The sequence below is a fragment of the Euleptes europaea genome, chromosome 17, assembly GCF_029931775.1.
Source record: "Euleptes europaea isolate rEulEur1 chromosome 17, rEulEur1.hap1, whole genome shotgun sequence".
Taxonomy (NCBI): domain Eukaryota; kingdom Metazoa; phylum Chordata; class Lepidosauria; order Squamata; family Sphaerodactylidae; genus Euleptes; species Euleptes europaea.
This window is the reverse complement of record NC_079328.1, coordinates 25,046,538-25,074,321: the sequence shown is the minus strand read 5'-3', so window position 1 is coordinate 25,074,321 and position 27,784 is coordinate 25,046,538. Positions and strand designations below refer to the sequence as shown.

The window sequence follows — 27,784 nt, the reverse complement described above, 5'->3', positions numbered from 1 at the left end:
GCTGCCATTAAACAATCCGCCCTCTCCTGTTCAAAGTTCACCTTCTCACATGAACTGGGAAGCACAGCACTGAAAGCAAAAGCTCTGCTTGTGAGTGTTGATATTGCCTGCTCCCTCAGTGTCACCATGGAAGTTTTCAGCAGCATTCTTCTGCTCATTTCTTTCATGTGGTACCTTTTCTGGAAAACCTCCCGTTCCAAACAACTCCCACCGGGACCAAGGCCTGTGCCACTGATTGGAAACTTGTTGCAGTTGGACATGCGTAACCCTCTGAAGGACTTTGACAAGGTAGGTAACTTCAAACATGTCACAGATAAAAGAGTCAGCAGATAAAGTGAGATCCAGGAAGATTTATTACAGCAGTTCCAATGGACTGCTGCATAGGGTTGTCAATCTCCAGGTACTAGCTGGAGATCTCCTGCTATTACAACTGATCTCCAGCCGACTGAGATCAGTTTACCTGGAAAAAATGGCCGCTTTGGCAAGTGGACTCTATGGCATTGAAGTCCCCCCTCTCCCCAAACCCCACCCTCCCCAGTCTGTAATTCCATGGGATCCCCAGGTCCCACCTGGAGGTTGGCATCCCTTTTCCTGACTGTGTCCCTGCAGCAGCCATTTCTTCCCCTTCTACTGAGGGACTTAAAAAAAATCGACACTAGAATATCATCATATTGATATAATGTAACAATAGTTGTAGGGGTTCTCTGAATTCCCAACTTTCATTTTTTTAATAGTATCTATCTCCTTCCTGTACAGAGATATAAGGGAAAAGAGATATATTCACAAGGGAAAGGGCTAAAGGCTTACTTTTTAAAAATAAGAACTGGGGATTCAGAGAACCTGCTACACCTATTTTGAAAATGGTATATTGATATAATTATGTTCTGATGCTGATTCAAAAAAACTGTAAAATACTGATGCTGATTTTTAAAAAATTGTAAAATACCTGGTAGCCCAGGCGAGACGGGGTGGCCACTTCCAGGAGCCTGGAGCAGGGAAACTGTGGAGAAATCTGCCATGTGGAAGTGCCGTATTTGCAACTGTCCTAGCAATGAGGAAACCACAAAATCCTGTATCTGTGTGGAAGACAACCTCAAGTTCTGGCTTTTATCTTAGTCAGGTTGTGAATAGTCATGCTGGCTTTCAAAATAGAAATTGCTATACAGAATAATAAGAGGTTACTAATGGCCAAAAACGCATGGTCCCTTAACCCACTTTATTCCCCGTTTCAGCCAGGATCAAATTTACTCTGGCTGGGGGGAAACTGTACACATTACCTTGAAAAGCAGGGACGAAACTGTGTGCAAATCCAACAAAAATGTTCTAGTGTTTCTGCTAACCAGTTTTTTGTTCCCAGTTTGCACAAAAATATGGCCCTGTCTTCAGTTTGCAAATGGGAGGAAATCTTTATGTGCTTGTTCATGGGTTTCCACTGGTGAAAGAGGTCCTTGTTACAAAAGGAACGGAATTTGCTGGAAGGCCACAAGATCCTGTCTTAGAGGTCATCACTAAGGGAAAAGGTATAAGATCACTTCCAAGTTATAGTTTCCTTTTGGGTTATTAATGTTACCCACTTTGCTGGAGACAAGGCCATTTCTATTCTGCTTTAATGGCATAAGTCAAAACTTAGGGAACTTTCCAGATGTTCAGATGCTTTTTTTAAAAATATATATTTTTATTAAAAAAATTTAACCATTACATACACATACACATAGACATACACATGCATACCGTCTTGTCATTTTTCAGGGAAATCAGCAACTAATTGCTGTGAGCGGCCCCGCCTGGGCTCGTGCCCCTCCCTGCCCTGGGGTAGTCGTTGGGGTAGAGGGCTGTAGGGCTTCCTCAGCCTCAGACCATTCTGAGGGGGAATTGGAACTGTCTTCCCCCTCGGATGAAGCCAGGGTCGTAGCCCACAGAGCTCAGGCAGTAGGGCAGACTCTGACTCTCTCCTCCCTGGCCTCCGCCTCACAGCCTCTTTTATCCCCGCCGTCCCCCGTTCCACCCCTACAGCCTACTTCCTACCCCGCTCCCAGAGTCCATATAAGGGTGAGAGAGGCTTGCGTCAGCCTTCTCCCCCTCCTTCCGGACACGTGTGTCCCGTCTTCCCCAACCCAGCCCCGGGTGCACCCGCCCGCCTCCCAGCTGGTTGCCGGGCCCTTGAAGCGGCTGCTGGAGGTTGCCTCCGCTCAGCTGGGCTCCTCCTGGCCCTTGTCCAGTCCCGTCCCTGTTTGCCGGCATCTGAGAGGTCTTCGGGACGTTTGCCCCCTCTTCCTGAGAGAACCCTGTGGGGAGAAGGTAAGGGTTGGGCGGCGGCTCCTCGCAGCCCCTGGGGCAGGCGTTGGCCCTGCCGCACCCTCTGTGACTGCCGTCTAGTCGTGCGAGCGGGAGTGGGCACGGAGGGGGCGGACCTGCCTCTCGCTGCCTGGACCCCTTTGTTTCCCCTGAGGAAGCGGCCATTGGCCTCTGCCCGCGCTTGGGAAGTCCCGAGGTGGCCTGGGCAGGCCTGGGCTCGGGACAATTGCCGTTACAAACGTATTCATATAAGCCATACATTAAATTTAACCAGATGGCGGACTACTCTAAATTGCGTATATTATTTAAACCTCTTGCTTTTTAACTATACCAATCTTCTAATTAACCACGTCCATGTTATAAAGTTATAAACAATATCTAATGTTACTACAATATCTAATAATAAAAAGGTAAAGGTCCCCTGTGTAAGCACCGGGTCATTCCTGACCCATGGGGTGATGTCACATCCTGACGTTTACTAGGCAGACTTTGTTTATGGGGTGGTTTGCCAGTGCCTTCCCCCAGTCATCTTCCCTTTACCCCCAGCAAGTTGGGTACTCATTTTACCGACCTTGGAAGGATGGAAGGCTGAGTCAACCTTGAGCCGGCTACCTGAAACCAACTTCTGTTGGGATCGAACTCAGGTCGTGAGCAGAGCTTGGACTGCAGTACTGCAGCTTACCACTCTGCGCCACAGGGCTCCTTATCTAATATTACTACACTTAATTATGCTTATCATCCGTACATTAGCTTAACAGATGTTCAGATGCTTTTATCACAGTGGTTAAAGCTGATTATTTCCCAGCAGAGCACTGTGTGGTTGTGTAAAATTTGCAGTGTTGCCAATGACCCTTAAGCCTCCATTTTGTTGACTTCGGTCTCCACCTTCCTTCATCTTTACATGCAAGACCAGCTAAAGTTCTGCAAGCCTAGCACTGGGATTATACACAGTATGATAAGAGGTGAGTTGACAGAAGAATAGGCCAGAGCCAGAACATCCTTCCTAACGGCACAATACCTAGCATGCAAAGCATGCCACAAGCTCAGAGAAGGGCCTTTGCAGAATGGAAGCCTCAAGAGGAAATAGGCTCAGTCACAAACTGAAGGCTCTTAAATAGAAGAAGTAGAAGACTCAATACACTACTACTGGGGATATGTATTAGTTAATATAGCAGAGCTGCCCAGTCATACAAGCGGTGCAGTAAACAAACTCCCAGGAAGTATATTGCAAAAAGATAAAACTGACACTTATTGAGATAGATTCAATTAATATCCATGTTACAATCAAAAGGAGAGAGAGAAATTTAATCTAAACAATACTATTCCCTATCATAAATGGCTGGTTACTTTGGCATCGCCTATGGGCAAATAAGAAGAAGATGAAGAAAAAGAGTTGGTTTTTATACCCTTGTTTTCTCTACCTTTAAGGAGTCTCAAACTGGTTTACAATCGCCTTCCTTTCCTCTCCCCACAACAGACACCCTGTGAGGTAGGTGGGGCTGAGAGAGGGTGACTAGCCCAAGGTCACCCAGCTGGCCTTATGGTAGGAGTGGGGAAACAAACCAGGTTCACCAGATTAGCGTCTGTTGCTCATGTGGAGGAGTGGGGAATCAAACCCGGTTCTTCAGATTAGAATCCACCGCTCCAATCCACCGCTCTTAACCACTACACCACGCTGGTGCCAATGTTCATTCAGACAGCAAACTGAGATCCAACTCACATTTTTATTCTGATCTGACTGGAATAATTTAATAATGCTATTTTAGTTTAATCAAAGTTCTCTTATACGCAGTTGTCTTTCTGTATTCCTTTCTAACAAGTCACAATGGCATCAGCCTTAATTTATACAGCACAAATGTTTAATCCGTGTCTGTTTACCTTGGCTTAATTCCTTGTTATGCAACTCAGGTTGCCTCTTAAAACCTACCTCCCATCCAAAACTTGCCCTCTTTTTCCACATGAGGGAAGCTCCTTTGTCATGCCTCCAGCCAATCAGGTTGATGTTCACAGCACTCACCCAAATTCCCCACCTCTCTTCAAACCAAATGTTTAGTTTGCTCCTGTGTTATCACTTTCCTAGCTTCCTCAAAAATGTGCTCAGTAATCAGATTTTTGAAATATCCCTCCTCTGCCATGTACCCTGAGTTTTGGCCCTCTGGTTGCCCCTAGTCCTCTCCACGTGGCCATTTCCACAAGCTTCGTCCTGGACCACTACCTGGGTCTTTCCCCTAGGGCTGTTGAAAAAAAAATCCGGTAAAGTTCGGCTTCGGCAAAATTCGGCCCTTTTAAATTCGGGACGTGCCGAAGTCCGAACTCCCCCACTTTGGATCCTCGAAATTCGGCGCGAGATCCAGAGTTCGGGGGAAAATTCACGGGCCTTCACGGGGCTTCCATGAAGGCGTGCGGGGGGCTCTTTAAGCAGATCTGCGCCTCCCAGGAAACCGGGCAGGGCGGTCTTTAAAGGCGGGAAAAGGCAGGTTTGGGGAACGCCGAATCTGCCAAATTTATTCGGCGTTCGCCCGAACTCGCCAAATTCGGCGTGTCCTTTCCCCGCCTTTTTTTTTTGTTCGGTTCCATTCGAACCGGAAACCGCTGAATCGGGGGAAATTTGGCGGTTTTTCCGTTCAGGACGAACTGAATCGACAGCCCTACTTTCCCCTCAGACCTTTACTTGGATCTTTGTGCTGGTCCCCACTGTGACTCCAGCACCTCTCCTGGAACTCCCAAACATCCAAATTAGTGCACGTTTGAAGGCTATCAGCTCCTCAGATGGCTACCCCATACAGAATCATTCAACATAGGTAATATGGGTTTAAATTGAGGATGCAAAGGTACCGGCTGGATATTAGGAAAATATTTTTACAGTAAGAGTTGTTTGACAGTGGAATCAGCTCCCTAGGGAGGTGGTGAGCTCCCCCTCTCTGACAGTCTTTAAACAGAGGCTGGACAAACATTTGTCGGGGATACTCTAGGCTGATCCTGCATTGAACAGGGGGTTGGACAAGATGGCCTGTATGGCCCCTTCCAACTCTATGATTCTGTGATTCTATATAACATTCTCCTTTCCCCAGTGCTGCTTCCCTGTAACCCCCACCCTCTTTCTTGAGGATACAGATTGCTTAAATATGTGTGAGTACTTGGGAATATTATTTTGCTGTGGGCATTCTAATGTTTAGTGCTAAATGGTGGTGGAAAGTGCCTTCAGGATGCAGCTGACGTACGGTGACCCCACAGGGATTTCTTGCCTGCCTGTGCCTTGCCACCCTGGACTTCCTTGGTGGTCTCCCATTTAAGCACTAACCAGGGCCAACCCTGCTTAACTTCTGAGATCTGATGAGATAAGGCTAGCCTGGGCCATCCAGGTCAGGGCTCAGTGCTAAGTCCATGCTGAATATTATTCCGACTGCATTAGAGTATTTTTATATCTGGGTTGAATAAACTCTCTCTGTTTCAATATTCTTTATCTCAGTACTCTTCCAATTTTTCCAGGAGGTTCGTCTTTGTTTAAACAAACCTTTAGAATTATGTGTATGCCATTCCTTCTGCACTGGGTATGATAAGCTAAACCTACATTTCTGTTTGAACAGGAGTGAGAGGTGGAGAAGAAAGAGTTCTATTATTCTTGGCTTCCTCAAAGTGAATTTTGTCCCATTTGAGCAATTGCCTTTATTCATATGGACACATGTCTAATATGCATATATCTTCCCAACCATGTATGGTTAAAGGGATACACATGAAGCTGCTTTATACTGAATCAAATTCTTGGTCCATCAACATCATTATTGTCTACTCTGATGGGCAGTGGCTGTCCAGGGTCTCAGAAAACTATGGAAAGAGTGGGAACTCCAAAGAATTTGATACAGATCATAGAATTCCATTTCTGAGGATCTTAGTTTCCATTTTTAAAAACGTTTATCTTGTTTGTGATGATGCAACCATAACGAAAAGCGAACAGGCAATACCTGGCAAATCTGAAAAGCAGATAAAATTGCACAGAGAATTGCATAGTGGAAAATAATAAGCTGAATTAATTTTGCAAAATAAAAGGGAGATCATGGCTGACTTTTAAAGACAACTTCAGAGGGTAGCCATGTTGGTCTGCAGAAGAAGAGCTAGAGAAGTCCAGTAGGTATCTGATGAAGGGAGTTTTGACTCTCAAAGGTTTATACCCCGAAAATCTTGGTGGTTTCAAAAGTGATACTGGACTGAAATCTAGCTCTGATTTTTTTGCAGGTTTCAGAATTCCGGTTTCCTTGGGAAAGGGCAGGCTGAAGGGTGCCAAGGCAAGGAAGATTTGACTGGTTCCCCTGATAACTCGACCTAAGAAATGGCAGACCACTGAAGGTGCAGATCAAAGATTTTATGAGACTGACGTTTCCTATTGTGTGTTCCTGCAGGTATAATTTCTGTGTCCTACGGGCAAGCTTGGAAGGAGCAGCGAAGATTTTCACTGATGGTTCTCAGGAATTTCGGGCTGGGCAAGAAAGCGGTGGAGGAAAGGATCCAGGATGAGGTTGCTTACTTGATGCAAAGCGTTAGAGAGAAAAAAGGTAAAGGTAGTCCCCTGTGCAAGCACCGGGTCATTACTGTCCCACGGGGTGACGTCACATCCCAACGTTTACTAGGCAGACTATGTTTATGGGGTGGTTTGCCATTGCCTTCCCCAGTCATCTACACTTTACCCCCAGCAAGCTAGGTACTTATTTTACCAACCCTGGAAGGATGGAAGGCTGAGTCGACCTTGAGCCGGCTACCTGAAACCAACTTCTGTTGGGATCGAACTAAGGTAGTGAGCAGAGCTTTTGACTGCCATATTGCAGCTTACCGCTCTGCGCCACGGGGCTCTATGTTAGAGAAAAGTGGGGTATAAAAACCAACTCCTCATCTTCTTGTTCAAGAAAGGAGGAAGTGGGGATGGCCAGCTCCAGGCCCACCATCCTGACAGAATCCAAAAATACCCAAAAGCTAAGGAGTGATGGGAGAAAGCACAGCCTTCTAGAAGGATTCTGGTGTTTACAAATCATGGCTTGTAGAGAAAATGCACCAGGAAATTCAGTCACTACCCTTTCTTCTCTTGTTTCACGCCACAGAGGAGCCTTTTGATCCCTTCTGTTTCATCGACAGCTCTCCACCCTTCTTTTTGGGAAGCGCTTTGGATACGATGATAACTCCCTGAGAAACGTCTTAGACCTGGTGCATCAGAATATGAAATTGGCTGCTGGATTCTGGGCACAGGTAGTAGTTGGTGGATAGAACTAAAGGTTTCATATACTTCATTATTCCTTTTAATGTGTTTTGTTGTTGTTGTTGGAATCAGCTGCTACCATTAATCAGAGGTTATGGATCGTGTGGTTATAGCTAGTGATAGTCAGAGTTAAGCATTCGCGCACACATAAGACAGAGTCGTTTGTCTTAGTAAAAATAACCTTTACTTTCTAAAAATCAGGGAAAAGGTTCACGGGAGATTAAAACAATAAATTCCTCTCTACATTGCTAAGTTCCCTAAACTTGCCAGAATGGTCCTGGCAGGTTCTAAGCTTACAAACTTGGTATTTCTAAAGAACAGAAATACCCCATCTTCACTAGATGAGATCCAAATTGTAACTGGGTACGGCCTTCACTACAACACAAAGGAAATAGCAAAAGGAGTAAAATGTAGATTAGTTGTGTACGTAACAACAAGCATGTCTACAATGAAGTTCCCACTGACCAATGGCTAATTGACACATTTGAGATTACACCATCTTTTACAACTGGTCAGCATCCTATACAATCAATATTAACCCTTGTCTGACATGTAGTGAAGCTCGCTACCTAATTCCCAACATTTTTAAATTGCACAATGCATCTACTTAGGGCTGCAACTAGGGTTGCCAACTGCCAGGTAGTAGCAGGAGATCTCCTGCTAATTCAACTGATCTCCAGCCGATAGAGATCAGATCACCCGGAGAAAAATGGCCGCTTTGGCAATTGAACTCTATGGCGTTGAAGTCCCTCCCCTCCCCAAACCCCGCCCTCCTCAGGCTCCACCCCAAAAATCTCCCACCGGTGGCAAAGAGGGACCTGGCAACTCTAATAATTATAAATGCACATGCAGTTTTGATTGACTTTGACAAATTCATCTGCAGAAAGTTGGTTAGCAGGTGTCTATTGTACTTGGTTTTTCTTTTTTTCTTGGTAATCTGCTATCCATGACTTTGACTACTGTCACCGTTATGTGGATGCTGATGCTTCATCAGCTTTTATTACCACCCGTTTCCTTTCATCTCTTTATTTTCAGGTCCAAGGGGATGCTTAGGGGTGAGCCTGGCTCGTATGGAACTGTTCCTCTTTTTCACCAGCCTTCTGAGAAAATTCCAGGTGGTCTGGTCAGATAAATCAAAGGTGCCAGACGTGACACCCTGCTATGGGGTCACCCTGTCCCCAGCACCCTTCAAAGTGGCCTTGAAATGTCACTGGCAAACATGAACTTTGCTGAGCCGGACTGGGATCAGTTAGGACCTCTGTAGTGAGTTACTTGACTCAAAGCTGAGTGTGTTTTCAGGTTCTGCTAGAGCACCATTAATTAATGTTATGAAAACAGACTTTTACATAAATGCAATCCTAATATCTTGAATGCTTTCGGGTTTTGTATTCTGTTCGGGTTTTAATGATACCCAATACTGGTTTAATAATGAAATGGGGAGTTCATATAAGTTCTCCAGAGGTTGTTGATGTTGGAATATATGGCCTTTGCGGTGTTACTTAACTCTAAATCCAAAGGTGGTCTTACCACAGAGATAGATAGAGGGAACAGGGGCAGGAGTGTCATCCGATAGCTATCCCCTCCCCTCATTTCCTGTCCTTTGATGTTTTTAGACTGATATTCTCAGGGGCTTTTGTTTCCTCTCTCTCGTCTCCTTTGCATCCATCCAGGATAGAAGCTAGAGCCGTCCACTTTGCAGACTGGCCTTCCCCCCCCCCCCCTTACAATGGAGGGAAGGCAGCTATGCTTTTATATCTAGAAACTTAGAAAGCTAGATTAGTTTAAGGGACTTGTATTGTCTCTTTCCTATCAATGATGTATGTCCACAATAAATGAGTTTTAGTTTAAATAGAACAAAAGCTTGAGGTTTTCTTTTGTTCTTACCCGCACACACACGTGGGATCCCAAGAACGGAGGGATCCATTCTGCTGTGCACAATAGCCTTGCGCACTCTGCTAACAAACAGGGATTTCATAACCAAGAAATCCAAACAGTTGATCCCTCCTCGGTCTGTACTGTTCTGCGCAATGTTTTATGTTTTGGTAGGTAAATATTCTATAGCTTTATGTTGGAAAACCAATAATAGGAAAGTGGAACTTGTTCAGCTATAGTTCTATGCACTTTGTAACCACCATGGTGTAGCAGTTAGAGTGCTGGACTAGAATCTTGGAGACACAGGTTTGAATCCCAGCTTGCCACGGAAGCTTATTGGGTGGCCTTGGGCCAGTCACTCCCAGCCTTGCCTATCCTGCAGGGCTGTTGTGAGGATAAAATGGAAGAAGGAAGAATGATGTAAGTTGAATCATTGCACGTAGAATAAATTGCAACTAATTCTTAGGGGATTCCGTTTGACTTCAATCTGCTGACGCATTGGTAGCTGAATGGGTTTTAAAAGTTTGGAATGTATTGTAGAGATTATTTTGAATTTCTCATCCCTGCTGTTTCTCCCTAAACCCCACATTTGGATTTTGCTCTTTCTTTATGCTATTCAAACCAATGATTCTTTGTTTTTGTGTAGTTTTTGTTTCCTGCATTTCTCAGATGCATTTGTAAAATGTTATTTGTGACTCAATAATTCCTCATTATGCCTTATCTGGAGGATCTGCATGGACTAGCTCCCCAAAGTCCCCTCTCTGCAACATTTCCTTTACTTATCTCTCTTGCAACACCCCTTCCCTGCTTCCTGCTCTCCCACCCACCTACCAACTTTTTCCTGTTCTCCCTGCTTTACCTTTACTTTCTTCTTTCCACACTTCTTTCCCTCCCATCTTTTTTTTTCAGGTTCTCCCTCCCATTGACTGACAGTAACTGAGGCATGAAAGCCTTGCCAGTAGTATTATGGTTGCCTAGCAACCTCTCAAATTGCTGCCGAAAACTCATAAAATAGTCTTGAGTGATCTTGATGGACATTAATTTCTTGAAGGTACAGATATTACTTCTACTGTTTGGATTTTTTTTTAAATCCTCAGCATTTTTTATTTTTTAGATTTTTCTGCAATCCTGAGGCTTGTTTTAGGTTTGCTGAAAAATCTCCCCATCTGTACATGGTTTCAGTGTGTGGAGTTTTTCATCCACACTCTGCCGTCATTGTTCAGATATAGTGATATGAACATTATGCCCTCTATCCAACCATCCTAGTATGTAACGCAGAGTTTGCAAATGTTCCTCTCCATTCCTACCATTCCTTCTGGGAAGATCATTCCTGGAGTTGTGGGACATGCATGGGAGAATAGCTATGAGGACTGGAGGTTTGGAGCAAGAAGGGACAAGGTTTTGAAGTCACTCCTCCTCCAACTTCTTCAAGAGTGGTCCCATGACTGCTTTTAAATAAATTAAATCACAAAAACTAAGAAATCATATCCTTATCACACACCTTTCATGTCTAGTCTGGTGGCTGTGTATTGGCCTTTATTTCCTCTGCCTCCACCTCCCATCTACAGCGGTGAATGTACCAGCCTCTTTTTAGTGAGTAAATTCGCCTCCATCTCCTGTAGAAGCATTGACTATCATGGGCAGGGGATGAATTAGCCAGCTTCTCCCTATCCCCGTTTGCAGTGCCTGTGTTCATACTGTTGGATTAAACACTGGAACCTAATTTGATTGACAGTGGGCTCTGTGCTCCTCTAGAATCAGCCCCTCCCTTCTGGTGACAGTTACTTGTAACCAACCGATGCTGTCAACTGTCATTAACTGTTTCAGTTAAGATGAGGTGAATGTTATAGAAACCTCTAAAGGAAACTTGTTTATTTCAAAGGACTTTATAAACATTTATTAAAAACAGTTTTCTTCAGTTTTAATACGTGTGCTGTTCATATTCATTCACATATATAATATTGGCTGTTTTGCACTCTGGTGCTTGAAACAGGTGGAATATAATGCACCGAGTGAGTGCTGGGATATTGCCCCACAGAAGGGATTGGATTAATTTTCATTTTCCCCCCTACACATACAACACAACCACAGCATCTGAGCGAGGACAGTGCTACAGCAGAGAAAAGAAGAGCAAGCAAACTGGACCCACTGTTGCTTGCTTAGAATCCAGAAAGCCCTCCCCAGTCTAGGACAGGGAAGCACAAAGACTGGAAGAGACTGAACACTTTGCACAGAAATCAGGGGCTGTTCTTCACTCAAGCACAATGAAGTGGGTGACAAAACACTGCAGGATGTTGGCTTGCTCCTGGCTGCCAGTGGCTCAAGAAGTGGTGCTGGGAGTACCTGCTTGGGGTGACAAAATACCTTGAACTGATCATGACAAAAAAAACCTGTTGGGAGGACCCTGTTTGGCTGAATGAATATCTTTGTTTGGCTGTTTGAATATCTGCTAACTCTTCTGGCTGAAAGACTATCTCTCCAGTTACTCTTTTCTCATTAGATCATGCAGCTGTGAAAAGCACCCAGTGAGAGTCGTGACAAATCCACTTTCATTTCTGAAGGTTAACAGTCATCAGCATTTTTATTTATCAAAACTGATACACTAAAGAGAAGATTTGCTTCAGATTTTCATTACAGTTTCTAAATGCCCATTCCTATTAGAAGGACCTATTAGAAGGGTTCCTATTAGAAGGGTTCTTCTTACATCCCTTTAACTATAAAGAGTGTACAATAGTAATACAACTCAATAGTTAATACTTAAAATGATGTAACAAGGAATGATACTGTGGGTACAACAGCTTTCTCAGTGTCCTATGCAGTTGGCCCGGCTGATGTGATGAAAGTCTTGTTGTTTTCAACCTCTTTGAAGTTGTTACTATCGTTTACCACTGGATGGCAGTGAAGGACCACCAGTCCCTTCTCTCATCTGGTTTGAATTGATTAATGGGCATTCCAGGAATAGGTGAAGTTGTCTTGAGTCAAGTCATTACCCCTTCTAGCTCAGTATTATGAAAGTGGCTGTCAGTCCAACACATGCTTTCTGAGAGCCTGAGCACTGATTTTTTTTGGGGGGGGGGGGCTTCTGCATTCAAAGCAAGTGCTCTTCCATGCCCCCATGCCCCCTCCTCGTTCAAATGTGCTTTCATTTGACCTAAATATTAGGCTCCTCAAAAACCGGATGGGGCCTGGAGATCTCCCAGAATTACAACTGATCTCCAGACTACCAAGATGAATTCTCTTGGAGAAAACGGCTGTTTTGGAAAGTGGACTGTAGGGCGTTATACCCCACTGAGGTCCGTCTCCTCCCTAACCTTGCCTTCCTCAGGCTTCACCCAAAAATGTCCAGGATTTTTCCTCCATATAACAAATTGGCCAACAAAACTGGGTTTCCAAATTCAATGACAATGAAATAAAACCGTATAATTATACATCCGGTGTACAAAGAAATATGGACACTAAAACTACAACCCCACTCCCTTTATTGAAATTCCCTCCCAAACATTTTTTTACACATTCCGCAGAATGATATATGTGTGGGAGCGTCCCTGACCTCATTACAGAAGGCCATTCCACCAGATGGGAGCCTCAGCAGAGAAAGCTCAGGTATGAGAAGTTGTTGACATCACTTCATCAAGGATGCCAATTGCCTCTCCATCCACCCAGGCATTTTCCTTCTGCTGCCCAGTTGTGTGGTGGCAGGAAGAGCCAAGCAGGGGGCAGGAGCTCTCGCCGAAGCAGGAGACCTGGCAACCCTGCTTCTGGGTGCTCACCCAAATATGATGTAGTGGTGTCCATGATTAGGGTTGCTAGGTCTCTCTTCGCCACCGGTGGGAGGTTTTTGGGGCGGAGCCTGAGGAGGGCAGGGTTTGGGGAGGGGAGGGACTTCAATGCCATAGAGTCCAATTGCCAAAGAGACCATTTTCTCCCGGTGAACTGATCTTTATCAGCTGGAGAGCAGTTGTAATAGCAGGAGATCTCCAGCCACCACCTGGAGGTTGGCAACCCTATCCATGATGCTTCCCTTTCTTAGGCTCTGCTACTGAAATGCTCCCAGGAATTGCCAGCAGAGGGATGTTCCACATGCGGACTGTTTCTGTACTCGCAGGGAGGAATGCAGTACATTCGGGTGTGTCAGAATGTGTGGCTCAAACAACCTCAGGGAAAAATACAGGGGGTGGGGGGAAAGAAAGTGAAGTTACTACAGTGCAGAAACCCTGCTCAGACTTGCACAAGCACATTCGCCACCCTTTGCAGGAAGGAGGAGCCACTCACTGAGAAAAGAGAAGTCAAAGGAGTTTCCTGAATCTCTGAAAGCAAGCGGTCACACGGCACAAAGGAGAAAAGACAGAGCAGGCCAGGTAGGTTTGAGCTGGGCCTAAGGGGAATCCTGCCACTGGTAGCTCTGGAGAGCCAGCGAGGTGTAGCGGTTAGGATGGAGCGATGGACTCTGATCTGGAGAACTGGGTTTGAGCAGCGGAGGCTAATCTGATGAATTGGGTTGTTTTCCCCACTCCTACGCATGAAGCCAGCTGGGTGACCTTGGGCTAGTCACAGCTCTCTCGGCCCCACCTACCTCACAGGGTGTCTGTTGTGGGGAGGGGAAGGGAAGGTGATTGTAAGCTGGTTTGATTCTTCCTTAAGTGGTGGAGAAAATTGGCATATAAAAACCAACTTCTCTTCTTCTCTCTGGGTGCTTCTTTACAGGAGCAGGGCAACCTCTGTCCCCCCACATCTATCTGGCTAGCACCTCCTTCCTGATGGATCTTTGCCCTTTTGCCATCCTTCTAACAGGCACTGGGATTTAAAAGAGGAAGACATGCTAAAAGAAAGAGGGAGGGGGTTAGGAAGACCAAGTCTTCCTTGCTGTTGGCCACCAGCCTAAAGAGGGCTGGCGGGAAGAAAAATTTAAAAACAACAGTGAATCCTAGAGCATCACACTGATGTCATGCCAATGACATGATGTCATTTCCAGGTGTTCACTGGAAGTGATGTAGCGCCACCAGCGTACCATCATTCCCCCATCCCTGCCCTCCATCAGAAATGATGCCGTGTCTCTCTAAGGTAATCACAAAAATCAGCATAGGAAGCCAAAATATAATAAAGTCTCTTATTTTCAACAGTATTTTACACACACAACAAAGAAAATATCAATGGTCCTATAATGCACAACTTGCTGAAACTAATTAAAGTCCAAACAAATCAAGGGATCCACCCCAATCCGTCTTTGGTCAGACTTGTTGCTTCATAGGGCGATCTCTATTCTTTATAGACGTCTTCTAGAAACGTTTTGTCATCCAACTTCTTCAGTATAACATTGACAGTGCATTCCTGAAAGGAATGCTTGCACTGGTTTTTTGAGGCCACGTAGCTGCACCGCCTCCTTGTGGCGGCAAAAATCTGGAGATGCGCCACCTAAAAAGGTATCTCGCCCCCCCAAAAGAGGGGTGCTCCTGGCCCAAAAGGGCTTAGGAGGCCACCTAATGACGGCTCCTCCCCCAGCCTGGTGCCAGAATGCCCCGGGAACACCTCCCAGGATGTCGGGACGCCCCAGGAACACCTCCCAGGACGCCGGCATGGCCTTTGATGGAGATCAGTTTGTAGGAGTTCTTGTGGCCAATGCGATGATTGATGGTCAAACCCAGGTCATCTTAAGGGCATTGGGTCACAACAGCTCTGGGTCTTGCCTCTGGAAGGATCCTGGTCAAAGTCCCCTTCTTTAATATTAATCACATAGGTCACGTAGTATTGTAAATGATTAAGTGCTTGCCAAGCTAATCTTTCTGTTTACCAGACAGTATGTTGAAGAATGGAATGCCTCATTGTCTTGTAACTTATTGATCTTGTTACTAATTGACTTTGCTGTATAATAAAACTGGGAGATCACTTGGGGACGATAGAGTTGATCTCTCACAATCAAGACACGGGTTTTGTGTGTGTCTTCCCATCATCAGTTCGCCTGGAGAAAAGAAATATTTTGGAAGGTGGACTCTATGGCACTGTACCCTACTGAAGTCCCTCCCTTCCCCAAATCCTGCCCTCCTCTGGCTCCACTTCCAAAGTATCCAGGTATATCCTAACCTGAAGCGGGCAACCCTACCTAAACATGAAGGGAGGTTGGGATAAAATGTCATTTGTAGGCAGGCATGCCCAATGTGCTGGTTGGAGAGCTAGATTCAAATCCAGTAGCACCTTGCTGCTGGTTGGAGAAACTCTGCAGGCCTGGTGTGCAAATCGTGAGACCCCCCATTCATAATCTTCTCCAGATGTTTTCTGATTTGCTCACAATGTCTTTCCCTCCCTTACAGTCATGGACACTGTGATGAATATTCTGGGTGTTGCACAAGCCATCTATGCTCAGTACGAGCGTGTGAAGTGCTGCAAATGCCAAAGCCGACGCCTTGTGGAGCGCATCCAGATTCTCATGCGTCCCATCAAGACTTTCCAGGCCCAGCCCACCAAAACGGTCTCTCCCCAGCTGGAGGAGATGCTGCAGAAACTACTAAGCTCCCTGGAGAAGGCCAAGAGGCTGCTGGTGAAATACAGCCACCAGAACTGGATGCAGAAATTCCTGAAAGCAAACGAAGCACTGGAAGAGTTTTCAAGCGTGAACGAGCATCTCAGCGATGCAGCGGAAGGGCTGTCATTGCTGCTGCAGGTGGAGCAGACCTTCAAGGAAAGTTTTCGGAGAGACGTCCTGCACCGGGAGAACAACCAAGACTTTGAGGCGGACAGGGTGTCCTGGGAAGAGATGCTCAAAAGTACTCAGGCTTTTTATGATAAACTGGGTGGGAATGGGAGTAGAGGGCAGGCAGCAGGCTGGCTGGTGAATTTAAGCCTCAGATGTGCCTCTTTTCTAAACTTAAAAAGCCCCCAGTGCTTCAGACTTTCCTCACACAAGTGATCCAGATCCTGTAGGAGGTTTTCCTTTCAGGATGACAACCCTGAAATGATAAGGCTGTGGTTAACAACATTGTCTAATCCTTGATTGTATAAATGAGCTGGTGGGCACTCCCTAATGTACTGTCCTTCCTCCTTCCTTACCTACAGACAGCAAAGAAGCCAGGGATGGTGTGGAAAACATCCAGTGTGGAGTAATACAAATTCAGAACAAATTGGATGAAGTTTTGCAAAAGTTGGATGCAGGCAAGGAGTTTTCTCTTGCTTATAGCCTCAAGGGACAGTTTCACTTTTTTCCAGTTGTTGCCTTTCAGGCGCTTGTGCTGAGGTCAGTTTAAAAAAACATAAAGGGAGCCATCATGTCACAACCGACTTATGGTGACCCCATCATGGGGTTTTCAAAGCAAGAGATGAACTGAGGTGATTTGCCATTGCCTTTCTCTGTGCAGCAACCCTGGTCTCCTTTGATGGCCTCCCATCCAATACTAAGAACATAACATAAGAAAAGCCCTGCTGGATCAGACCGAGTCCCATCAAGTCCAGCAGTCTGTTCACACAGTGGCCAACCAGGGGCCTCTAGGAAGCCCACAAACAAGACGAATGCAGCAGCATCCTGTCTGTGTTCCACAGCACCTAATATAATAGGCATGCTCCTCTAATACTAGAGAGAATAGGTATGCATCATGGCTAGTTTTCATTTTGACTAACCATGGCTGACCTTTCTTAGCTTCCAGGCTCTAGTCTGAGCAATCCAGGCTGCTGAGATCTATTTGGGGATCTGTAATCCAGACAGTTATGGAGAGTAGATCTTGCTCCATTGCTCCGTTTGGGGGTAGAGGTGATTAAAGCTTGCTGTTTCCCACCACTACAGTTTGATGATTCTGTGCAGTTCTTAGTTCTAAAGAAACAGAGAGGTACCGTAGTTGAGATGAAGCCCGTCTGGACCCCAGGTTGTCTTCTCCAGGTGCCCTAAGCCTTATATTTTTGTGTGTTCCATTGGCTGTGAGAGAAATGCAGATGCCTAGTCAGCCTTTTAAATGTTACTGTTATTTCACCTATTCCAGATACTGTAACTGGGTTTAAAGACGGCTGAGCCTTCGGTGAAAAGTGATCCCTGATCCCATTTGAAGGGGGAATAGACATTAACAAGTTGAGTTGTTCTGTTTCCTGCTTAAATTCTGGGCACTTATTTAGAGAACCAGATTCCCTAGGAAGCCGGTGTGTGGACATACACTAGGATCTGTGGTCTGGCCAAGATGTGCACCCCATAGCATCCTCTGCCAAACCAGAAGGGATTGTAGGATATGTGCTTTCTCCTAAAAACATTGTCACCCATGTGACCACTTCATTTATTTAGGTGTTCTAACTTCTTTCCTTTCCCTCCTTTTTAAGGTCAGAGAACTTCCACAGCAGATGTGGAAACTATCGAGATAGAGAAAAGGTTCCTTACTAAGTGGACCCTTTGGAAGGAGTTCGAAAACCACGTGCTTTACAAAGGAGAGTATCACAAGTCCCCCGTGGCTATCAAAGTCTTCAAAAACCCAGTGATCACCAGCACACAGTGAGTGGTTCTGTGAAGGGGTTGAAGAGTTGGTTTGTCACATATAAGACCAACCAGCTCAGGGGGAGCCATCTTCTTCCAATGAGACCACTCAGCCATTCCAATCTCCCGCATCCCCTTCCTCCAAATATCTTTAAAGGTCTAGAGGAAGAGTTTTGAGGTACCACTGAAAGGTTTATTTCCAAGGTGTTCATTCTGCTGGGGGCAGGTTTGGATCTCTCCAATCGTCGTCTTGTCAGCTGAGGGAACAACCTTTTTCCGTGCCCCCTCATGTCACCTCATTGCAGAGCTGGCCATGAGTGACATGACAGAAGGGTCTCCAGTTATAAAAGTCCTAAATGAATCCTCTGAAATATAGGCAGACCTCTAAATAATCACCTGGTATGTGAACTTTTCCAAAAGTGCATTTTCTTAAGTACATAAGTGACAAGAATCTAAGACAGGCCACCCATGTCTGTTCAGAGATACTGGATCTAGTGGGGGACTAGGACCCTGGGTGACCTGGGTTTGAATCCCCACTTCTACCGTGGAAGCTTTCTGGGTGACCTTGGGCCCGTCACATACTCTCAGCCTGGCCTACCTCACAGAGTTGTTGTGAGAGAATGGAGGAGGGGAGAGCGATGTTATAATCCGCTCTGAGTCCCAACTGGGGGTGGGGGGAAAGTGGGATATAAATAAATAAATGCAAATAAATGCATTCATCACTTCCAAGTCATTTCCATAGAAGCAGCCTAATAATTTCTTCAGGCAACACATCCTTTAGTGCCTGAGGAAAAAAAGGGAAGTGGCAGTGCAGATTTACACGGTGCAGATGTAAAGGAAAGGCCTCAGGCAGTCCGTTCTGCGATTTGGATCCTAAATCTTGCTTCATCTGAGGCAGTGGGGGCCCTTCCTCTGCTGTCCAGCGCTTTCCTCTGGCACTATGTGCTTTGGGGTTCATAGAAAGGTGCTTGTCTTGTGTGAAGTGATCCAGTGTCCCAGCTCTGGAGGAACATGTTTCACAGAGGAGGACCGTCTCTGCTGCAGAAAGGCATGCAGTGCAAGCAGAACCAAGGATTAGGATCCAGGTCTACCATCCGATGTGGTCTCAACCTCGATCCTAGCCACTTACCTTCCCTACCTGGACCTGACAGGGTGGGAGGATGTGGCAGAAAAATGGTTTTCAGCCCCTGCCAAAGATGGATCACTCACTTGGCTGCCCCACACAGGAAAGTGAGAGAGCTCTTCAGGAAGGAGATCAAAGCGATGAAGAGATTTGAGTCCCCTCACATCATTCGTATGTATGGCATCTGCATAGACGAGAGCGGTAAGGCCTTTTGCCTTTTTGTGCGTATGTGTGGTTTGGGGAGAGTGTGAGCATGTGTGTGAGAACCAGGATGTGGTGTTGTGAGTTCCCTTCACCGCATCCTGGCCATCCATGTCTTGTTTGTGGTGAGCATCGACACTCTTCCTGGATAAAATGGTGGCTGTAGCGTCATGATTGGGGGCAGCAGCAGATCCCTAACTTGGGACTAAATATTGTCGAAGGCTTTCACGGTCAGAGTTCATTGGTTCTTGTAGGTTATCCGGGCTGTGTAACCGTGGTCTTGGTATTTTCTTTCCTGACGTTTCGCCAGCAGCTGTGGCAGCTGTGGAGAGACACTGTCCTTCAGTGTTACTCCTCTGAAGATGCCTGCCACAGCTGCTGGCGAAACGTCAGGAAAGAAAATACCAAGACCACGGTTACACAGCCCGGATAACCTACAAGAACCAATTGGGACTAAATGTTTTGGCTCTTTACTCTGGGAAAGAGATACTTTGGGGGAGAAACGCACTAGCAAGCATCATACTGGGGACCATGGCCTAAAAATATTGTGCATGACACCAGGAAACACATTAGCGAGCATCATATTGGGGATAACAGCCTGAAAGTATTGTGCGGGTTAGGCGAGTGATGTGCGGAGTGGGCCTTAACAGCAAGAGGCCAAAGCAGGCCATGTGATTACTCCCTGATGAAGCTTCTAGGTCAGGCTTGCTCACTAATTTGAGCAATTTGGGGCTCTTCTCTTGCATTTCGTTTTTGATTGCAGTGTCTGGTTTCACCTCCAGCATGACTGGAACCAAGTCTGACCTTTTTCTTTGTAAAACCCAGCTAGGCATAAGGAGGAAGTATGCTCTTTTACCCATCTCATAAGTATGTTCAAAGGTTGAAACCTGCCAGCTTCTGAATTATGCCTTGAAGGCAAGCATAGTTAAATGAGAAAGGAAAACCAGAGGCTATAACTAGGATTGCCAGCTCCAGGTTGGGAAATAACTGGAGATTTTTGGGGTGGAGCCTGAGAAGGGGGGGTTGAAAAGGGGAGGGACTTCAATGGGGTATAATGCCATAGAGTCCACCTTCCAAAGTGGCCATTCCTCCAGGTGAACTGATCTTTGTTGCCTGGAGATCAGTTGTAATATTGGGTGACCTCCAGCCACCATCTGGAGGTTGGCAACCCTAGCTGTAACTGTTAACTGAGTGTCTTTCTCCCCCAGGTCCAAGACCCGAATTCTCCATTGTCACAGAATATTGTGAGAAAGGCACCCTGCGGGATGTGGTGAGGAGAGAACCAGACTTATCCTGGAAGATTCGCTTGCAAATGGCACTTCATGCTGCTGTTGGCTTGTACAGGTACAGCAGAGCACCTAGACGAAAGGGAGAGTCAATTAATGCTCCTCAGGGCCGTTTTGGAAGTGGGGGAGTCACTCAAGGAAATCAATCTCAGTCTTTATGTGGGAATAGACTTGCACATAAGTGGTATAACGTGTCTTTTGCCTTTTATTGGCTGCAGGTTGCATCAGACTGGGGACAAGTCTCAGCTGCACGGCTCCATCAACAGCAACAGATTCCTGGTTGCTGAAGGCTACAATGTTAAAGTGAGATCTTGGAGTGTCCCCTAGCCCCAGGGAAGGTTTAGAAGGCTCACACAGAGGAGACCAAGATGAAAACTGCAGGATTTTGAAGCCTCAATTTGCCTTGGGACTGAGCAGGAAAGGAGCGGGGCCTTCACTCTTTTTGACTATTTCAAGTTAGCATCCTTAGTTTGTTGCTAGCATTTTAAAGGGGAAAACTGCATGTTTTAAAGGATATGTCTTTTCTCCTTTACATGCTAATCAAGAGTGAGGAAGCCAGCTTTGAATAGTGGAACCAAGTGGAGTTTGAAGGGTTTGAAGATTGAAGGGTTAAGCCTCCTTACTCTTCCCTGCACAGTCCTAAGGCAAGTTGAGGCTGCACAAGCCTGCAGTTTGCACTTTATGATTGGACTGTTTGAGCCCTTTCTCAGCAGACTAAACTAGTTTAATAAGGATCATTCTCCTTCCCCCATGGGATTCTGGGAGCTGTAATTCTCTTGCATCTGGATTCTTTAGGGGGGAAATGCCAGGTAAAACTGATATAAATTTGTAGCATAAATATGCCTGAAGAGTCAGTTGCTTCCTCGAAAAGGGCACTGACAATAAAATGTGGACATGTAATTTTAGATTATATTGTTCTACTTTGCTTTGAATTTATGCAGAACCACTTTAAGTTTAGGCAAAAAATGCCCTTCTATCACTGACTGGCCCAATGATGTATTGTTTGTTTATTTACTTACTTCATTTATGCCCCACCATTCTCCCTAATGGGGAGCCAAAGTGGCCTACATTCCTCTCCTCTATATTGTCGAAGGCTTTCACGGTCAGAGTTCATTGGTTCTTGTGGGTTATCCGGGCTGTGTAACTGTGGTCTTGGTTACACAGCCCGGATAACCCACAAGAACCAATTCCTCTCCTCTGTTTTATCCTTACCCTGTGAGGTACATTAGGCTGAGAATGTGTGACTGGCCCAAGGTCACCCACCCAGCAAGTTTCTGTAGCACATTAGGGATTTGAACCTGGGTCTCCCAAAACCTAGTACAGGGGTCCCCAACCTGTCTGAGCCGGCAGGCACATTTGGAGTTCTGATGCAGCATGATGGGCGCAGCAACAAAATGGTACCAGCCCCAAAATTATTGGCACAGCGTAACTTCAGTAACACAGTACAGATCCTTGTGCTGTGGTGGCAGCTGCTGCTAAAGCAACATTTTTAAAAATCTGCACAGCCAATCAGAATCCTTGCTGGACAAAAAGCCCTACCTGGGTCCGCCCACTCCTAAAAAGACTTGGCGGCTGCCATGGCTCCCACGTGCATCGCTTTGGGGATCCCTGCCCTAGTCTGACACTCTACCTACTACACCACACTGGCTTTCTCTGTTACTCTCAATGATACGACTTTGTTTTGTGGTTCTCATTTTGTGGGACAAAGACAGTTAAAACACACACACCTAGTTCAGGAGGCTATGGGAATTTCTCTATGTACTTTTAAGGTTAAAATGCACACCTTATTTTAGCCTTGGGCACATTTTGGTATCTGTTTCCTATGATTTGTTTCTTGCATTAAATTGGAAAAATGGGTCACCCCAAATTTTCTAGCGTGGGGGGGAGCAGAAACTTTTCCTTTGGAGACACGTTCTATGAGCATGAAGGCTCTTGCCAGGTAGAGAAGAGCATTCTCTGCAACGCACCCTTGAATGTTTCCCAGTACAATCTGAGGTATTAACGTCAATGGACTGAAAAGGGTGCAACTTTGTTTAGGCTTACGCTGTCAATACCTGTAACCCCAAAATGAGTATTGACATTTTGACCCTTATCAATAGCATTTGTGTGTGTTCCCCCTTTCTTTCGAAATCCAGCTGTCAGGATTTGAACTGTCTCAAACAGAGTCGTCTCTCCGAAGGAAACACAAGGAGAAAAAAGGGAAAGATATCTCTCCTTCGGCCTACGTCTGCCCTCAGGGCCTGGCATCAGTGAATCATATATATGACCTGCCAAGTGAAATCTACAGGTGAGATCCCTATAGAGCTGCAGGAAGTGGGTATCTTAAAACGGGTAGCTGACCAGTGGTGATCCACAACCCCATTTAAAAATTGCTGGATCAGATAAACGTTGATGCTTTCTACCTGGTTGATCCTGTTACCTCTCAGCCCCCCACATGTAAAGCTGATGGCTGGCAGGAACCCATCAAACACTCACCCCATCCATGGGGGATCGGTTAGTCATGAAATTTTTGATGATGTAACATTCCTGTTTACTTTATTTCAGCTTTGGCATTGTGCTGTGGGAGATCGCAACTGGCAAGATCCCTTTTAGAGGTAAGACGGTGGGCTGGATTAGATTATTTGGGTGAGGGGCATCAACAACAAATTCTGCAGATTTTATTTATTAATTTTCTGTTTATATCTCGCCCTCTGTCCCCGGCCTAGAGCCAGGATAGCTATCAGGACTAAACTCTCTTTGTGCTGTTGGTGGGGTAAAACTGGGGAACATTAATTGCTGAAGCTACTGCAAAGTGTACTGAGCAGAATACACAATTGTGCCCTTCACTACATCCTATTACAGACATGCTTTGAAAAAAAAAAGGAAATGTTGTGTCTCAGATATGTGATAAGGTATAAACACATGAGACTTACCCCAAAGAATGCCTTTTCTCTCTGTTGGCCTATGAGCATTGAAAATTTGTCGTTTTAAGAGTCTAGAAAAAGATATTGATAACAGCACCTCAATCCATGTACACTTCTCACAGTTCATGATTAGCAGAGAGTGAAGACAGACATAACTTTGCTATAAGTGGGCACAGCAGGTCTTTCATCCACAATGTGATCTTGGTTTTTGCATCTTGCTTTATACATATTTGTATTGGCAAAGTCCAATGGTGGCTCTCAAATCAAGTTCCAGGGAAGCTCTCTGTCCTTTAAAAATGTTTTTTAAAGCAGCATAAATATCTTTGTGCGTATTCATAGTCTGTCTTGGGAGAAGTACAGGATCTTTTTCTATTATTACCTGTGAGGAAGTCAGACATATATGGCCAGAGTTTAAATTTTATATGGGGGATGCTGACATTTCCCCATCTATAGGCCTTTTCAGCTGTATCTCAGGTGGTATAAATATTTAAATATGTAATCTTTCCTGTAGCCTTTGCTCCCTACTGCTTGAACTACAAGGAGACCCAGACATCCAATTTTGTAATGGCCCCTTAACTATTATAGTTAGAAGGCTAGGGAAGCCATGATTTAACCACACACCCCTTTTCCTCCATAATTTGAGCACTGTTTTTCCCCCTGGGGAACGATGCAGACATATTGTCAAGGGTAAACAGACATATGGCCCTGACCTGGGTGGTGCAGGCTAGCCCAATCTCATCAGATCTTGGAAATAAGCAGGGCCCTGGTTAGTACTTAGATGGGAGACCACTAAGGAAGTTGAGGGTTGTTACACAGATGCAGGCAATACTCTCTATTCTTCTCTTGCCTATGAAAACCCTAAGCCTGCGACAAGATGGCACTTTCCACCACAGACAAGTGGAGAGAAAAAATGTCAGAAAGGCTACAGGGAAGTTGCTGCAGGAAATGGAACTGACGGAGAAATGGGGAACCTCCCCCAGCCACTTACCAACTGTTTCTCCGCTGAAAGGCACCCTGAAAAAGCAGGTTTTCCTTACTGGAAGCAGCCATCGGAATTGTTACACCTTTATTTAAACCACAGAAGGGAGGAGAAAAACGAATAATGCTACTGCATGTTTATGCTTGCATGTAACTTTGTGGAATGATATCACCCACACCCATCTATCTCTGCTTGTTGCTTTAGGGTACACTTCACAGGAGATCTATCAGAAAGTTTATAAGGAAGGCTACCAAGAACCCCTGGGAGAAGACTGTCCTGCTGGCCTGCGGGAGGTCATCAACCACTGCCGGAACTACCAGCCTTCTAAACGCCCATCAGCTGAAGGTAGGACCCTCCTAGCTAAAGGACAATCTCCTCCCATGCATCCATGTGCTGACTATGAACTTCAGGCTGCCACCTACTGGCTGTTCCCCTGCTCAAGCTGGATCACCTGGCATCAAAGGTCTTTTATGTGTGGCTGTTTCACTCACCATCATCCCTCCAACGACTTCGGGTCTTTGTGCCAATTATGCATGCCGTTTCCAACCATCAGAGGTTGCCTCAGTCTCTCCCTGCCATTCCCCGTGTTTTGCCTGCGTTTTCAACTTCGAGATAAAACAGGTCTCTGAAAACGTGGGCAAAATGCGGGGAAAGACAGGGGGAGAGAGAGGCGACCTCTGATGGTCGAAAACAGCATGTAATCAACACAAAGACCCAGTGTCATCAAAGGGGTAACGGTGAGTGAAACAACCATGCATAAAAGACCAACCAGTGACCATTCTTCTTCGAACTTTGAGCCAAACTAGATGTTATGGCAGCCCTCAGCTTCCTTACTATGGAACAGGTTCCCTGAGGATGTAAGATGGAAGCACTGTCTCTGAAAATGTTTAGGAGTTACTGCAAGGCTGTTGTGTTTGCTAGGCCTTTTAATGGAATGCAGGTGTTGGCATTTTTTGTGTAGCGGAAGGAGGGTCATTGGGGGTTTTATTGTGTCTCGTTAGGGTTGCCGGGTCCCTCTTTGCCACTGGCAGGAGGTTTTGGGGGTGGAGCCTGAGGAGGGCAGGGTTTGGGGACGGGAGGGACTTCAATGCCACAGAGTCCTATTGCCAAAGCAGCCGTTTTTTCCAGGGGAACTGATCCCTGTGGACGGGAGATTAGTTCTAATAGTGGGAGATCTCCAGCTAGTACCTGGAGGTTGGCGACCCTATGTCTCGTACATCTTAAATTTGGCTTTGTAAATTTGCTTGCCAAACTTGCTTGTTGCCAAAAAAGCCAGAGTATAAACACTTTAACAATTAAATAAATAATATGGGCCCGTTGTTAAGGCCAGTCTGGCTTGAGTCACCCAGTCCATTTTAAGCCCTTGTTTATCCACAAGGAAAGCGGGCTCAGGTAGGAGTTGTGTGTGTGTAATGTTTGTCAAGCCACAGCCGACTTATGGCAACCTCTTATGGGGTTGCGCAAGGCAAGAAACTAACAGAGGTGGTTTGCCAGTGCCTTCCTCTGCATAGCAACCCTGGTATTCCTTGGTGGTCTCCCATCCAAATACTAATCAGGGCTGACCCTGCTTAGCTTCCGAGATCTGATGAGATTAGGCTATACCATGCTGACTTCCCTCATAGAAGCCATGCTTGCTTGCTTGCTTGCTTGCTTGGAGGCGCCAGCTGCAAAAAAAGAAATGAGACAAAGCATTGGTTGCAATATTTGGAATGTTCTGTTCTGAAAAAGTCTTGCCTTTTTTTGTGTGTTCAAGCTATTGTGGATTCTCTCTTGACCATCTCTACCACAACTGTGACCTAATGAAAAGACGACCTGAGATGTTCCTCCAGAAAACAAGAACATGTTCCCTGCAAAAGCTATGGGACCACATTGCTGACCCCCTGGAAAGCAGATTCTTGGTATGATTGATCTGGACATGGCCAGGAACCTTTCCTTTTTCATCCTGGACTACAAGGCAGAAACATTCTCTGGACAGCCTGGCACAGCGCCTCTACTTCTGATGTGATCAATTGGCAATAAATTACTCAGAAAACGTATTGGATCGGGATAATTTTTAGCAGCTTCTCATTACTATATGTTGTATTACAGGGAATGGGGTCAGATATAAAGAGATTTTTTTTTAATCAGGAAAGGAACTAGAGATGGAAATCTTTGGGCAAGACTGATATATTGACATATGTAGTTACCCCCAAAGACATTACATGAGATTAAATATTTGCTGTGGAAGTGCTTCATTGGAGTATATATGAGAACCGTGTGGTACAGTGGCTACAGGGTAAGACAAGAATCTGGTAGACCCAGGTGTGAATCCCCACTCTGCCACAGAAACTTGCTGGGTGACCCTTGGTCTATAAGCCTAACTTACCTGACAGGGTTGTTGTGAGGGTTTCAGCAGGAAAGCTGGACTGTACATCTATATGTTGGCACAATGGAGTAAGAGGTGGGTAGTTTAGACTACTATTATGGAGGAAGGCCCAGCAACCCAAGTAATCAGTGTGCCAGAGGTAGGGTTGCCAGGTCTAGGTTTGAAAATAACTGGAGATTTGGGGGTGGAACCTGGGGAGGGTGGGTTTAAGGAGGGGAGGGACCTCAGCAGGGTATAGTACCATAGAGTCCACCCTCCAAAACAGCCATTTTCTCCAGGGGAACTGATTTCTGATATCTGGCGAACAGCTGTAATAGCAGGAGATCTCCAGGTGATACCTGGAGGTTGGTAACCCTAGTTAGAGGGCTACTCAGAACACAAATGCAGACGTAGAACTGTTGTGACCCAATTATCAATAGAGTCCAATGATGACAATTGAGAGGAGGTTGGATGAAACTAACAGCTCTTTATTTTGATCAAAGAGAGAACTTGGTGCAACGCGGGCAGGAGACCAGCACTCCCCACCAAGAGGCAAGCAGTTAGCTTTATGAGGTTTACCGCACTTGTATTCCCAGCGATGTATTAAGAGTTTGAAAATGTTATAAAAAATACTGTTCGCACGTTGTTTGGCCCCTTTAGGGGTGAAGACGTCTTCCAACCATTTATAAGCCGTGGTATCCAAAAACCCTTTTAAAGTGGTTTTTTATAACATTTTCAAACTCTTAATACATCGCCGGGAATACAAAGTGTGGTAACCGACTTTAGACAACTGCGTGTCAAATAAAGATACTTTACAAACATGTGAGAGTCCATTCTTCATTGTCTTAGCATTAGCGATACGTATTTCAGCAGTCAGCAAGCGAGACTATCTAGTCAGTTTCACTAGCTGGTAACAGAGAGTGTGCTTTATCTCAGATAAGAGAGTTCCTTGAGTTTGTGAACAGGAAAGCAGGTAGGGAGCGCTCCAGCCCAGGAGAGGGGGAAGGTCTGAACGGGAGACGCTTGTGTGTGTGTGTGTTATGGCTCTCAGGCACTTTGGTGAAGGGGGGGAAATGTGTTTGCTTCTGCGTGTGTA

General features: G+C 45.6%; 1 protein-coding gene and 1 pseudogene across 1 annotated transcript; both read left to right on the top strand.

Moving 5' to 3' along the window:
• The first annotated feature begins 126 nt into the window (after positions 1 to 126).
• Positions 127 to 8,763, top strand: LOC130488695 (cytochrome P450 2C23-like; annotated as a pseudogene).
• A 6,956-nt stretch (positions 8,764 to 15,719) lies between these two features.
• On the top strand, positions 15,720 to 26,144 carry MLKL (mixed lineage kinase domain like pseudokinase). Its single transcript, XM_056862332.1, has 10 exons — positions 15,720 to 16,170; positions 16,460 to 16,555; positions 17,702 to 17,870; positions 19,079 to 19,176; positions 20,385 to 20,520; positions 20,681 to 20,765; positions 22,598 to 22,749; positions 23,007 to 23,056; positions 24,549 to 24,734; positions 26,098 to 26,144. The coding sequence occupies exons 1-10, from the start codon at positions 15,720 to 15,722 to the stop codon at positions 26,142 to 26,144; spliced, it is 1,470 nt and encodes a 489-aa protein (XP_056718310.1).
• Positions 26,145 to 27,784: the final 1,640 nt, after the last annotated feature.

Excerpts from the sequence above, each read along its gene's own strand:
- MLKL (XM_056862332.1), top strand. The coding sequence starts at position 15,720 with ATGGACACTGTGATGAATATTCTGGGTGTTGCACAAGCCATCTATGCT. Across the intron at positions 16,556-17,701 it reads TTTGCAAAAGTTGGATGCAG|GTCAGAGAACTTCCACAGCA; the intron begins GCAAGGAGTTTT and ends CTCCTTTTTAAG. Across the intron at positions 17,871-19,078 it reads CCAGTGATCACCAGCACACA|GAAAGTGAGAGAGCTCTTCA; the intron begins GTGAGTGGTTCT and ends TGCCCCACACAG.